The sequence below is a fragment of the Triticum aestivum genome, chromosome 1A (assembly GCF_018294505.1).
Source record: "Triticum aestivum cultivar Chinese Spring chromosome 1A, IWGSC CS RefSeq v2.1, whole genome shotgun sequence".
Lineage (NCBI taxonomy): Eukaryota > Viridiplantae > Streptophyta > Magnoliopsida > Poales > Poaceae > Triticum > Triticum aestivum.
In genome coordinates this window covers 468,604,040-468,618,519 of record NC_057794.1, presented here as the reverse complement: position 1 = coordinate 468,618,519, position 14,480 = coordinate 468,604,040, and the positions used below count along the sequence as shown (strand labels likewise).

Genomic DNA, 14,480 nt, shown 5'->3' with positions numbered 1-14,480 from the left:
AAAGAATTTGGCTAGCATGAGAGGGAAAGGGCAAGCTCAACATTTTGGAAGATCCATGGCAATATAACTTCTATTCGGATATAAGAAAACATAACCCATTATGTTGTCTTCCTTGTGCAACATCAACCTTTTAGCATGTCATATTTTAATGAGTGCTCACAATTAGAAAAGATGTCCAAGATAGTATATTTATATGTGAAGTTTCTCTTTATTTATTACTTCCTATTAATTGCAACAATGACCAAAACTATGTTTGTCAACTATCAACAACTTTTATTCATCATACTATTTATATGTGAAGTCATTACTCTCCATAAGATCAACATATGATCTTTTTATTTTTTCTATATTTTTCTCTTGTTCTATTCCCTCGAGATCATAGCAAGAAAGCAAAGCCCTCAACTCAAAACTACTCTTTATTATATATAACTTGCGGACTCGGTTACATAGATAGGGATCAAAACAAAACTCAAAGCTATATCATACTAAAACTTTATTCTACTAGATCAAGATATAACCAAAAGGATCGAACTAAGAAAAACGATAAAGATAGAGGTGTGATGGTGATACGATACCGGGGCACCTCCCCCAAGCTTGGCAGTTGCCAAGGGGAGTGCCCATACCCATGTATTTATGTCTCTTTCTTTGGAGGTGGTGATGATGGAGTTGTTGATGATGTAGGCTTGTCGTCCATCTTCCAGGGCATAGGCTCACCATCGTAGAAGGATGAACGAGTCTCCAGGATCCTCAAATATGCAGCCAAACTCATCCTCTTGAATCTATATTCATGCTCATAGTTTTGGTTTTGCATGTCATAGATTTGGGCCTGGAGGTGCTCGATTTTCTCGTGAAGCTTGAAGATGGCCTCCCCGATGTTCTTGGCATCCAGCTTGTGATTGTTGGTGAACTCCACGATCATCATGTGATTGGCGTTGAGTCCATGTTCCACCATCCCCTGGCACTTGAAAACTTGCTGCTCCATTGCTTCGAGTCTTGTCTCCATGCTTCCGGTCTTCTTTGGTCCCTCAACATCGCGGATGTGCAACACCCCCTCACGCATCTCAATGGTTTGAGGGTGTTGCGGCACCTCCACGAGGTAAGGGTTGATGACCTTCTCGAAAAACTTGTCCTTGGGGGCGCTTGGAGACGTCATGGTGATCTAGATCTGTCAGAAAAACAACTCAAAACAAGAACAGAGGATTTTTTCATGGTACGGTGGTCAAAACCTTCGGGAGATTATATAATGAATTTTACCTACCAAAAGAAGTATTGTGCAAGAAAACGGAGTCCGGAGGGCACATGAGGTGGCCACAAGGCAGGGGGCGCGCCCAGGGGGGTAGGCCGCGCCCTCCACCCTTGTGGCCTCCTCGTGTCTCTTTCGGACTACTTTTAATTTTCCTAATTTTTTAAATATTTCAAAATGGAGAAAAATTGCTATTAGAACAGTTTTAGAGTTGGTTTACTTACCGTACCACATACCTATTCCTTTTTAGAGTCTGAAACGTTCTGGAAAGTGTCCCTTATGTACTCTTCCGGTGTTACGGTGTCAATTATATTGGTCTCAACATTTATGGGATTACCTAAGATATAATGGGGCTTTCCCTCCTTGCTGGCAGCCTCTCCTCTCCCCTCTAACCTATATATACATTAGGTGTTGGCCCTTTTCTATTCACAAGTTTTGATGCCTCCTCTAGTTCGTCTAGTTCTAGTCCTAGTTAGTCCTAATCGACTAATTAGAGCTATACCTAGTTCCTCTAATCCTCATAATTAGAAGCCTAGTATGGTTCTAATCTCCTCTTTCTAATTCTCCGACGAGGATTAGCTCTGAATGGCGATCGTGAAGATCGTGCGCTTGCAACCAAGTAGATAGGTCGTACTTTCAGTCTTCCATTTGAGATATCGTTCAAGGGCGGTTCGCGGGATCATCATCGACGGTTCGAGGGACTCAAAGTATGATCTACACCAACTCGTCTACTTCTGCTGCACTCCGAACTCGGTAACGATCGTTGATCCAAACACTATATGCATCTTCATATTGTTCCTGGTTGATCGTAGGGCGATTTTTTTTGTTTTCTACTACATTTCACAACAGTGGCACCATCAGCGGTCCTATGAGTAGATGCAGGTTTCGATCTAGATCACATGTGGATGTGATGTTCTTGCTATGCTTCCCTTGAGTGTTGCTTCGATTCAGTTCATTGACGGCATGATGTCGCTTTTACAAGGTTCTGACAATCGATCGGCTCTAGCTGTCGACGATCTGCTAACAATTCCTTGGGTTTCATCATAGTCAAGAATAATGAACTGTCGCGTATGCAAGAGGGCAATGAAGATGAATGATCTTCTAGGGGGTCACGCATGTTTGACGAAGTTTAGTGTGGGGGGCGAGATTTTTAATTAAGTCTTTTCTTTCACACACCCCGAAAGTTAATCTAGCAACAAGAATTATCGACTTGATGGTGTGCGTAAGTAGCTAGTGTTATCTGGAAAACTTAGAAGTCACGTAATTAAAATTTGCCAAACCGATTAGAGGACGTCTAACTTGGTTTCGTAGGGTTTCACGTGATGTGGTATTGCCTTCGTCATGATAATGCATTTATCTATGAGATGGTTATATGTTGTAATGTTAAGTGACATGCGCATCACGGCATGATGGCCGAAGCCACGGGATTGCCACCTTAATGTAATAGATGTAGAGATAGCCTACAGCTTACACGGAGGACCCGGAGCTTCACCAAGCGCAAGAGAACAAAATCGGAGCCACAACGGATGTTTTTCAAAATTGTTGCCACGACAACGATTCCGAAGAAGACCTTGGAGGACCATGGAGATGTTCCGGGCATCCAGGGCTATACCATATCATGCTATTATGAATTTTCTGAGATGTTTATCCCTTTTGTTGTTTGCACCCTTTGATTGCTCAGTAGTCAATTATTAGGATGATTTCTCACAGTAAATATCAAATTAAAAAAGGTGCTCTTCCTAGTGTTGTTACCATCTATAACACGTAACATTCCAGAGTGCGTCATGTCCGCGTGAGTACAAAATGGGTTATGAGGTGTAAGACAGGTGTATGGTCAGACCATTGTAATATCTCGCACGAGGTATCCCTCCACCATGAATAACAAGAAGAAGCGGGATGTAGGGTATTACTCTACGGAGGCCCGACCCTGGGATAAACTGTGCGTGCGGGCTCCGTCCCGGTACTTTCGACCTCGTCATGAACCCTACAGAGGGATCTGACGGTATTTTACGCCGTCATTCGGATCCTCTAGCACCTCCACCCGCCCTCTGTCTCCGGCAGGCTCTTCTCCGATTCCATGCGGCGACGGTGGCCGAAGGGAAGAATAGAGTGGGAGAAAAGGGCGGGAGTTGCGTGGAGAGCGGCTGTATGGAAGATGAGATTGGGGTTTTTGCCGCGGAAACAGGGCAGACAACTACAAAAAGCGCGGGCTCCGCCTGCCTTTTGGGTGGGCCAGGGTGTCGGGGTCCTACGTGTCTGCTACTCGGACTTCCGCAAAACCCCACGTTTGGTACCAGTTTTGTCGGGAAAACGTGATCCGAACCGCTCGGCGGACCGATACAAGACTTTCTTGGATGGCACAACTCGTACGGTTGATTTGAGGGTTGGTGTTGAAGATGCCCTAACACGTCGTACATCATACATCGTACAGATAGTATAGTAGTACATCTTCCAGAGTGTAGACTGGTCTATTCACTCGCCCTGATCCCTGATTGATTTGTTAAAACAACCGTGTTAACCCAATCGGCAGCACGTCAGCGTGCGGTCGCCAGCGCCAGGAGCCCCCGCGCCCACGGGCAGCCGTGCACGCGGGCGAAAGCAGAAAGCTCGGCCAAAGCCCACCAAAAGCGACCCGCTTTCCCTGCCGCGGCAGCGAGCCAGCGAAATGCGCGCAGGTAGCGAGCGACGCAGGCGCCAGCGGACTCGGGAGACGTCAGGAACCAAGAAGAAAATGGAGCGGCAGGAGCGAGGCTGACGCCGTCACGCCCCGCGCGCAAGTCGGCACGCACACACACCCACACGGCAGGAGGACAGGAGACGGAACGCAACGGAACGGTCAACCGAACGCCACCCCCCGCCCCGTGGACCGGAGCGAGCGAGCGCGGACGGGAGACGATAAACAACAGCCGCGGCACCCGCCTCGTGTGTGTGTGTCTCTGCGCCTTTCCCCATTCCCCTCCGCTCGCTCGCTCCGGGTCTCCCTCCCTCCCTCTTCACACCCACCTCACCTCCTCTCCTCTCTCTCCCACACTCTTCGCGTGCCCAAGAAAGGAACCTCCAGGCGGGGACGGCGTGAGCGCGGCAGCTGGGGCTGGAGCCGGATCGACCTCGTTCGTCTCCAGAGGCGGCGGCACGGGCGCGGGAGCTCCGGATCGGCGCTCAAGACCCCCAGAGTCCGCGCTGATGTGAGTTATTTCGGGGAGTCTTGGCCTTCCTCCGTCCTTGATTTGATTGATTGACGCGCCGGTTGTGCAGGGGCGAGCTTTTCGGGGCGTTTACTGTCCGGATCAAGCGACCGTGCGTCCGGATGCGGCAGTAAATGCCGAGTTCTTGGCATCTTTTTGTTCTCTCGTCCGTTAAATTCGTCCGTGCCAAGAGTTCGTTCAGCTGTCCTAACGCCTCGGCTTTGACTGCCACAGTCGTCGTTCTTGTCCCCGCACAAGACTTCAGATCTCGCGTAGGAACCTGTCGATTTCTTAGCACTACATATGTTCTTCAGAGATCCTCTTTTTTATTGTCTCTATCCGGGGTGAAATGGAGCCTTCTTGATTTATTTATTTTACCATGGAACGGCATATTTCCAAGTTTGTCATGGGATAGCTGTACTAGGGTGAAGATTTCTTTCTCCAAATGTCGCAGCATGCCACCGGGGTATCATGTTCTTTTTTTTCCCGGCGCCGCCATGGCCATTTTCGATGTGTGGACTACTCTTTTTCTCTTGATGAGGCGATTTGTTCCTAGCAGGGGGCTGCAACGGAATTAGTATAATTTTTCACCAAGACGGGTGTCTCTTTCATGCTATACTCACCAAGGTTATTTTGCTCTCTCTTCCGCAGGTACACGTTGATGATTGCTTCTATCTAGACATACTCCGGAGCAGCAATCCTTGCTCTGGTGCCGTGATCTGTGACCTCTGCTCAATAAGAGGAACAGTTTAGAAAGCTTCGAGCTTCCAGCCTGCATCTACCTAGCGCAGATGTCGTTCCGCAGCATAGTTCGTGATGTCAGGGACGGTTTCGGCAGCCTGTCGAGGCGGAGCTTCGAGGTGACCATCTCCGGCCTGTCCGGCCTCACCGGGCACCACAGGGGCAAGTGCCAGAGCACGGTGCACGAGCTCCGCGACGCCGATCTCATAGTCCAGGAGAGCCGCTGGGCCAGCCTCCCTCCCGAGCTCCTCAGCGACGTGATCCGGAGGCTGGAGGCAAGCGAGAGCACCTGGCCGTCGCGCAAGCATGTGGTGTCCTGCGCCGCCGTTTGCAAGGCGTGGAGGGAGATGTGCAGGGAGATTGTGACGAGCCCGGAGTTTTGCGGAAAGCTCACCTTCCCCGTCTCTCTGAAGCAGGTGAAATTTCCCCGTGTGCTAATAAAGCAATCCTTAACCTGAATGCTACCAAGAATGCTATTTTGTTCTACCTAGATGGCAACATCTGAGACTGAGGAGTGTTTGTTGTTTTGCTTATTCTCATGCCTCTTAAGTCAAGACACCTGACACTCGTTTATTTTTTTCAACAGCCTGGCCCTCGAGATGGAATGATTCAATGTTTTATAAAGCGAGATAAATCAAAGTCTACTTATCATCTCTACTTGTGCCTGACTAATGGTATGATAGCCTTTTTCACCTTTAGAAGTATATACTATTCATATATTGTGCTAAGGTCGCCCCAAGGATATGACTTTTGCTGAAAACTAGCTAATATGCTAGTATGAAATTCTACATTTTGGCCTTGGTTTTGTCTCAAATGTTTCTACCTGTTTTTATTCTATGATGAAATCGTGGTGAAGTTATCCGCAAAAAGAAAATGATATCATGGTGAAGTTGAGGTGCTGATCTTTTATTTCTTTTATTTTGAATCAGCGGTACTTGTGGAGAATGGCAAGTTCCTCTTGTCTGCTAAAAGGATCCGCAGGACAACCTGCACCGAATATGTTATCTCAATGGATGCTGAAAACATCTCAAGATCAAGCAGCACCTACATTGGAAAACTGAGGTACGAGTTATACATGTATACTGTAACCATTTCCTCCTGGTCTCATGCATTTGCGGATAATGAAACCAACTTTCTTTTCATTTCCAGGTCAAACTTCCTCGGCACAAAATTCATAGTATATGACACGCAGCCCCCCTACAATGGGGCTTTAGTTCCTCCGGTTGGACGGAGTAGCCGGAGATTCAACTCTAAGAAAGTGTCTCCCAAGGTGCCATCCGGCAGCTACAACATAGCTCAGGTGTCTTACGAGCTAAATGTTCTTGGCACGAGGGGCCCTAGGCGGATGAACTGCATCATGCACTCCATACCGGCCTCATCGGTCGAGCCCGGCGGCATAGTCCCTGGGCAGCCTGACCAGATCATGCCCCGGGCTCTAGAGGACTCGTTTCGCAGCATGAGCTCCTTCTCCAAGTCATCCATCATGGACCGGTCCACGGATTTCAGCAGCTCCCGTTACTTCAGCAGTTCCCGGTTTCTGTCCGACATTGCCGGAGGCGCCGCCATAAGCCGTGACGAAGACGGAGAGAAGGAGAGGCCGCTGGTGCTCCGCAACAAGGTTCCGAGGTGGCACGAGCAGCTGCAGTGCTGGTGCCTCAACTTCCGCGGCCGCGTGACCATCGCCTCGGTGAAGAACTTCCAGCTGATCGCGGCGCCGAGCCAGCCCCCGCCCCCCGCCACGGGGCCGGGGGCGCCGGCCCCGGCCCCGGCCCCGTCGCAGCCCGCCCCGGCGCCGGAGCAGGACAAGATCATCCTGCAGTTCGGCAAGGTGTCCAAGGACATGTTCACCATGGACTACCGCTACCCGCTGTCGGCGTTCCAGGCCTTCGCAATGTGCCTGAGCAGCTTCGACACGAAACTGGCCTGTGAATAAAACCGGCGACCGACGGAGGTCGACGACGACACAGGCGGCGGCGGTCGAAGGAAGGGAAGAAAGTAGTAGAACCCTCATTCCCCCCATAGGACTTCCATTCTAGATCACGGACACTCCCTTTCGTTTGCTTGTAATTCTGCTTTGTTTGTAGCTTGCTGGAACTGGGACTCGGTAGCATGCGTTGCTTCGCACCATGATTGCTTCCTTTGAAGCAAAGTTTCGTGGATGCGGTTGGTCTCTTCCGGATTTAACCTAAGGTTCCCTCACCTTCATGATTTGCCTTTGAGCTTTTTCTATGGATGATGCCCATTGTCTGGTAAAGAGCAGAAAGGGTTCAGTGCTTCTGTTCTTTTACATTAGCATGTGTGCTTGCCTTATTCTACAGCGCAGACGAGGATCATGCGCACTGGGCTTGTCTCACATGATGAAGCCTTCTCCCTCCTCGGTCCATGCCCTTTTGGTGCGGTTGGTGCATGTTGTTTTAGCAAGCATGAACAGTGGTTTTGTCTAATGGGAGAATCATTGCACATGTACGTACCTGCCACCTTTTTCATGAGCTTTTGAGTGTTCCACGATCTCCTTTGGGTTCAGCTACCATGATTTCTGGGAGGTGGGTCGAGTTCTTTTCAGCATGGAGGAGGACGCATTTCCTGTAGTGAGAAAGATAAGTACTCCAGTACAGCTAGGCGAAGAGAAGGAATAAAGTAGTAAAATAGAGGCATCTGGGCCGGGCCCATGGTGGCTGCTGAGGGTGACCGGATGGGAGGAACAATTTTTCTTTCCTGAAGAAGTTATCATGTGCTACGTGACTGAGCGCATATGGCTGACAGCGAAACGAACCCACCATACCAGAAAATCATACTCCATCAATTCCACAATGTAGTGCGCCCGCGCTTTCAGAGATCCAAGTTTGATTGTAAATTTAATCAACGAGACTGACTGCGACGGGAGCAAAAATTATGTCACCGAATTCAAATTGAAAATACGAATTTAGTGGTATAATTTTTACTCCCACCGCAGTCGGTCTCGTTGGTTAAATTTATGATTGAACTTAAATCTCGAAAAACGTGGGCGCACTACATTATGAGTCGGTCTCGTTGGTTAAATTTATAATTGAACTTAAATCTCGAAAAACGCGAGCGCACTACATTATAAAATGAAGGGAGTACTACGTATTATGTAGTACAAAGGTGGCTTGCTTGCTTGCTCGGACGGACGAAATAATTGAGCGTATCGTGCATGGTGATCATTCATTCATTCTTAACCCGGGGCAGTGGCAAATGGGAGGAGGCTTTCATGGCTCCCCGGGCGTGTGACAGCGCGCCGAGTACCAGCACAAGTGTCACATTATACATATCCTGATGATGATTGATTAGGTTGATCAGCGCGGGTGGCCTCGGCACTAATCCGCTGGATGATTTGACAGCGGCGATCAAATCAAATCGGGCCGGCGGTTGGGGCCGTGGGCATTGCGTGTGGTTCATCTTCGCCTCCCGATGGCGTTGGATCCGTGGTCGCCGTCGTGCGGCGGGATGTTGAGTGTGCAGTGGCATGTTGAGATCCGGAGACTGGAAGGCGGGGTGAAAGCGCTGTGGTGAAAGTGGGCGGAATGGATGGATGCGGGCATCGCCTCGCTATAATTCAGGTGGGGGAATTTCCGGTCGATGGAATCGTGGAGTGGAGAGCATGATGGATGGATGTGACGACGCGGCCGCCATCCCACTTTACAAGTAGCGTGTGTATGGGTTCGGTCGGTGTAGGCGTGTAGCAGGAATAGTTTTGGCGCTCGGATAGGGAGGTCTTTTTTTTTTGAAAAAAAAACGCTTAACATTCCTCGCAACCAAAAAAAAAACGTTTAACATTCCTCGCAACATTTTCTGCCTGCTGGCTGTCCTTCTGTAAGAAGGTTTAACATTCCTCGCAAAAAAATGTTTAACATAACACAACACTAGTAGTACTCCCTCCGGTCCTTTTTACTCTGCATATAAGTTTTGTCCGAAGTCAAAGTATCTCTACTTTGACCAATTTATAGGAAAAAGTATCGACATTCACAATACCAAATTAATATTGTAGATGTTGATATTTTTTAATATAAATTTGGTCAAACTTTATAAAGTTTGGCTTGGCATAAATCTAATATGTAGTGTAAAAAGGACCGGAGGGAGAACAACGTCAAGGAGTTCCACCACCGTCTATCTGAAAGCAACTTTTTTTTGTGTTGCTTTGTTTGGGAAGACCACCATCTAGAATTTGGGAGTGCCACAAGTCTCCGAGGCAGAACTGTGATGCAATGCAGAAACTTCCTGCCCCCCCCCCCCTTTTTTTCTTCAACAAGGAATAAGGTCCGGAAGGACCCAAGTAGTGCATTAAGTCAAAGCGATGGAGCCATACAAACAACTTTACAAGCCTGCCCCTTTCAAGGTGTTCTCGAAAAAAAGGCAGAAATATAATGCAAAACAAGTAACTATGAATCAAGTGCGCACTATGGTGATTGTTTTTAAGCGTGCCATTTTTGTGTGTGCAAACACACACAGTCTCAATAGACTTGGTAGATGCACATGAGCGCGAAGAGCTCGCCATTTTCCCTGGATGAGGTCAACCACACGCGACACACCAACGTGATGCTGCCACGTCACCACGAATGTTGGAGCCAACAAAGCAAGGCGTCGGAGGGGGAGGGGTGCTTCACCATCGTATGTGCCAAAGAGGGAGGATGTGACAATCGTTGTCTGCGAGAAGGGAAGACAATACCACCGATGTTAGAGAAGGGGGAGAACACCGACCCTACACGAGGAGGAGGAGGAGGGGGAGAGCACCCTCTCGAAGAGGCAGGAGACAATCGCCACTGCCAAAGCGAGGAGAGGGGGTTGTTGAAGTTTTTTGACCGGAGAGGGAAGGTGAACAAGTGAGCAGGGAGGTGAATATGGATTTGTACCACAACGAGTGCGCCACCTCACTGAAGAGGGAAGGACTCTCCTTTTTCAGGGGAAAAAGTAGCTCCCCAGGCAACAAGTTCCCTTTTTAGAAAAATTCACCCGCTTTATTGATGCATTATGTTTTGAGGAATATGAATTACACCATGAGGTTGGAGAATCCTGTTGGGGAATGTAGCAGAATTTTAAAATTTTCTACGCATCACCAAGATCAATCTATGGAGTCATCTAGCAACAAGGGGAGAGAGGAGTGCATCTACATACCCTTGTAGATCGCGCGCGGAAGCGTTCAAGAGAACGGGGTTGATGGAGTCGTACTCGACGTGATTCAAATCACCGATGACCTAGTGCCGAACGGACGGCACCTCCGCGTTCAACACACGTACGGTTAGGAAGACGTCTCCTCCTTCTTGATCCAGCAAGGGGGGAGGAAAGGTTGATGAAGATCCAGCAGCACGACGACGTGGTGTTGAATGCAGCAGGATCCCGGCATGGTTTCGCCAAGCGCAAGCGGGGAGGAGAGGTGTTACGGAGGGAGAGGGAGGCACCAAGAGCAAGGGTGCGGCTGCCCTCCCTCCCCCCTCTCTATATAGGGGCCTTGGGGGGGGGGGGCGCCGGCCCTAGGGAGATGGATCTCCAAGGGGGCGGCGACCAAGGGGTGGCTTCCCCCCCAAGCCAAGTGGGGCGCGCCCCCACCCCTAGGGTTTCCCAACCCTAGGCGCAGGACAGGCCTAAGGGGGGCGCACCAGCCCAATAGGGGCTGGTTCCCCACCCAATTCAGCCCATGGGGCCCTCCGGGATAGGTGGCCCCACCCGGTGGACCCCCGGGACCCTTCCGGTGGTCCTGGTACAATACCGGTGACCCCTGAAACCTTCCCGATGGCCGAAACTAGACTTCCTATATATAAATCTTTACCTCCGGACCATTCCGGAACTCCTCGTGATGTCCGGGATCTCATCCGGGACTCCGAACAATTTTTGGGTTACTGCATACTAATATCTCTACAACCCTAGTGTAACCGAACCTTAAGTGTGTAGACCCTACGGGTTCGGGAGACATGCAGACATGACCGAGACGCCTATCCGATCAATAACCAACAGCGGGATCTGGATACCCATGTTGGCTCCCACATGCTCCATGATGATCTCATCGGATGAACCACGATGTCGAGGATTCAATCAATCTGTATACAATTCCCTTTGTTAATCGGTACGTTACTTGCCTGAGACTCGATCGTCGGTATCTCAATACCTTGTTCAATCTCGTTACCGGCAAGTCACTTTACTCGTACCGTAATGCATGATCCCGTGATCAACCACTTGGTCACATTGAGCTCATTATGATGATGCATTACCGAGTGGGCCCAGAGATACCTCTCCGTCATACGGAGTGACAAATCTCAGTCTCGATTCGTGCCAACCCAACAGACACTTTCGGAGATACCTGTAATGTACCTTTATAGTCACCCAGTTACGTTGTGACGTTTGGCACACCCAAGGCACTCCTACGGTATCCGGGAGTTGCACAATCTCATGGTCTGAGGAAATGATACTTGACATTTAGAAAAGCTACAGCAAACGAACTACACGATCTTTGAGCTATGCTTAGGATTGGGTCCTGTCCATCATATCATTCTCCTAATGATGTGATCCCGTTATCAATGACATCGAATGTCCATAGTCAGGAAACCATGACTATCTATTGATCAACGAGCTAGTCAACTAGAGGCTCACTAGGAACGCGTTGTGGTCTATGCATTCACACATGTATTACGATTTCTGGATAACATAATTATAGCATGAACAATAGACAATTATCATGAATAACGAAATATAATAATAACCATTTTATTATTGCCTCTAGGGCATATTTCCAACAGTCTTCCACTTGCACTAGAGTCAATAGTCTAGTTACATTGTGATGAATCGAACACCCATGCAGTTCTGGTGTTGATCATGTTTTGCTTTAGGGAGAGGTTTAGTCAACGGATCTGCCATATTCAGGTCCGTATGTACTTTACAAATCTCTATGTCTTCATTTTGAACATTTTCACGAATGGAGTTGAAGCGACGCTTGATATGCCTGGTCTTCCTGTGAAACCTGGGCTCCTTGGCAAGGGCAATAGCTCCAGTGTTGTCATAGAAGAGAGTCATCGGGCCCGACGCATTGGGTATGACTCCTAGGTTGGTAATGAACTCCTTCACCCAGACTGCTTCTTGTGCTGCCTCCGAGGCTGCCATGTACTCCACTTCACATGTAAATCCCGCCACAATGCTTTGCTTGCAACTGCACCAGCTTACTGCCCCACCATTCAAAATATACACGTATCCGATTTGTGACTTAGAGTCATCCAGATCTGTGTCGAAGCTAGCATCGACGTAACCCTTTACGACGAGCTCTTCGTCACCTCCATAAACGAGAAACATGTCCTTAGTCCTTTTTAGGTATTTCAGGATATTCTTGACCGTTGTTCAGTGTTCCATGCCGGGATTACTTTGGTACCTTCCTACCAAACTTACGGCAAGGTTTACATCAGGTCTGGTACACAACATAGTATACATGATAGACCCTATGGCCGAGGCATAGGGGACGACACTCATCTTTTCTCTATCTTCTGCCGTGGTCGAACATTGAGCCGTGCTCAATCTCGTACCTTGCAATACAGGCAAGAACCCCTTCTTTGACTTATCCATTTTGAACTTCTTCAATATCTTGTCAAGGTACGTATTATGTGAAAGACCAATGAGGCGTCTCGATCTATCTCTATAGATCTTGATGCCTAATATATAAGCATCTTCTCCAAGGTCCTTCATTGAAAAACACTTGTTCAAGTAGGCCTTTATGCTTTCCAAGAATTCTATATCATTTCCCATCAACAGTATGTCATCCACATACAATATGAGAAATGCTACAGAGCTCCCACTCACTTTCTTGTAAATGCAGGCTTCTCCATAAGTCTGTGTAAACCCAAATGCTTTGATCATCTCATCAAAACGAATGTTCCAACTCCGAGATGCTTGCACCAGCCCATAAATCGAGCGTTGGAGCTTGCACATCTTGTCAGCATTCTTAGGATCGACAAAACCTTCCGGCTGCATCATATACAATTCTTCCTTAAGGAAACCATTAAGGAATGTCGTTTTGACGTCCATTTGCCATATTTCATAATCATAGAATGCGGCAATTGCTAACATGATTCGGACGGACTTCAGCTTCGCTACGGGTGAGAAAGTCTCATCGTAGTCAACCCCTTGAACTTGTCGATAACCCTTAGCGACAAGCTGAGCTTTATAGATGGTCACATTACCATCCGCGTCTGTCTTCTTCTTAAAGATCCATTTATTTTCTATGACTCGCCGATCATCGGCAAGTCAGTCAAAGTCCATACTTCGTTTTCATACATGGATCCTATCTCGGATTTCATGGCTTCCAGCCATTTGTCGGAATCCAGGCTCGCCATCGCTTCTTCATAGTTCGAAGGTTCACCGTTGTCTAACAACATGATTTCCAAGACAGGGTTGCCGTACCACTCTGGTGCGGAACGCGCCCTTGTGGACCTACGAAGTTCAGTAGCAACTTGATCTGAAGTTTCACGATCATCATCATCAACTTCCTCTCTAGTCGGTGCAGGCACCTCAGGAACATTTTCTTGAGCTGCGCCACTTACCGGTTCAAGAGGTAATACTTCATCAAGTTCTACTTTCCTCCCACTTATTTCTTTTGAGAGAAACTCTTTCTCTAGAAAGGACCCATTCTTGACAGCAAAGATCTTGCCTTCGGATCTGAGGTAGAAGGTATACCCAATAGTTTCTTTAGGGTATTCTATGAAGACGCATTTTTCCGATTTGGGTTCGAGCTTTTCAGGTTGAAGTTTCTTGACATGAGCATCGCATCCCCAAACTTTTAGAAACGACAGCTTAGGTTTCTTCCCAAACCATAATTCATACGGTGTCGTCTCAATGGATTTCGACGGAGCCCTATTTAAAGTGAATGCGGCAGTCTCTAAAGCATAGCCCCAAAATGACAGCGGTAAATCGATAAGAGACATCATAGATCGCACCATATCTAATAGAGTGCGATTACGATGTTCGGACACACCATTACGCTGAGGTGTTCCAGGCGGCATGAGTTGTGAAACTATTCCACATTTTCTTAAGTGTGTGCCAAATTTGTGACTCAAGTATTCTCCCCCACGATCTGATCGCAAGAACTTGATTTTCTTGTCACGCTGATTCTCAACCTCACTCTGAAATTCCTTGAACTTTTCAAAGGTCTCAGACTTGTGTTTCATTAAGTAGACATACCCATATCTACTTAAGTCATCAGTGAGGGTGAGAACATAACGATAGCCACCGCGAGCCTCAACACTCATTGGACCACACACATCAGTATGTATGATTTCCAATAAGTTGGTTGCTCGCTCCATTGTTCCTGAGAACGGAGT

At 48.1% G+C, this 14,480-nt stretch overlaps 1 protein-coding gene across 3 annotated transcripts; it reads left to right on the top strand.

The window, feature by feature from the left end:
* Nucleotides 1-4,157: 4,157 nt before the first annotated feature.
* Nucleotides 4,158-7,374, top strand: LOC123057533 (tubby-like F-box protein 8). 3 transcript variants are annotated; one of them, XM_044480491.1, is made up of 6 exons: nucleotides 4,163-4,428; nucleotides 4,499-4,700; nucleotides 5,080-5,585; nucleotides 5,756-5,843; nucleotides 6,099-6,231; nucleotides 6,319-7,374. In XM_044480491.1, the coding sequence occupies exons 3-6, from the start codon at nucleotides 5,220-5,222 to the stop codon at nucleotides 7,100-7,102; spliced, it is 1,371 nt and encodes a 456-aa protein (XP_044336426.1). In that variant the 5' UTR covers nucleotides 4,163-4,428; nucleotides 4,499-4,700; nucleotides 5,080-5,219; the 3' UTR covers nucleotides 7,103-7,374. The 3 variants fall into 3 exon arrangements, with proteins under 3 accessions (XP_044336421.1, XP_044336426.1, XP_044336431.1); XM_044480486.1 differs by lacking the exon at nucleotides 4,499-4,700 and having other exon boundaries at nucleotides 4,158-4,428; XM_044480496.1 differs by lacking the exons at nucleotides 4,163-4,428; nucleotides 4,499-4,700 and adding an exon at nucleotides 4,742-4,894.
* The last annotated feature ends 7,106 nt before the right edge of the window (nucleotides 7,375-14,480 follow it).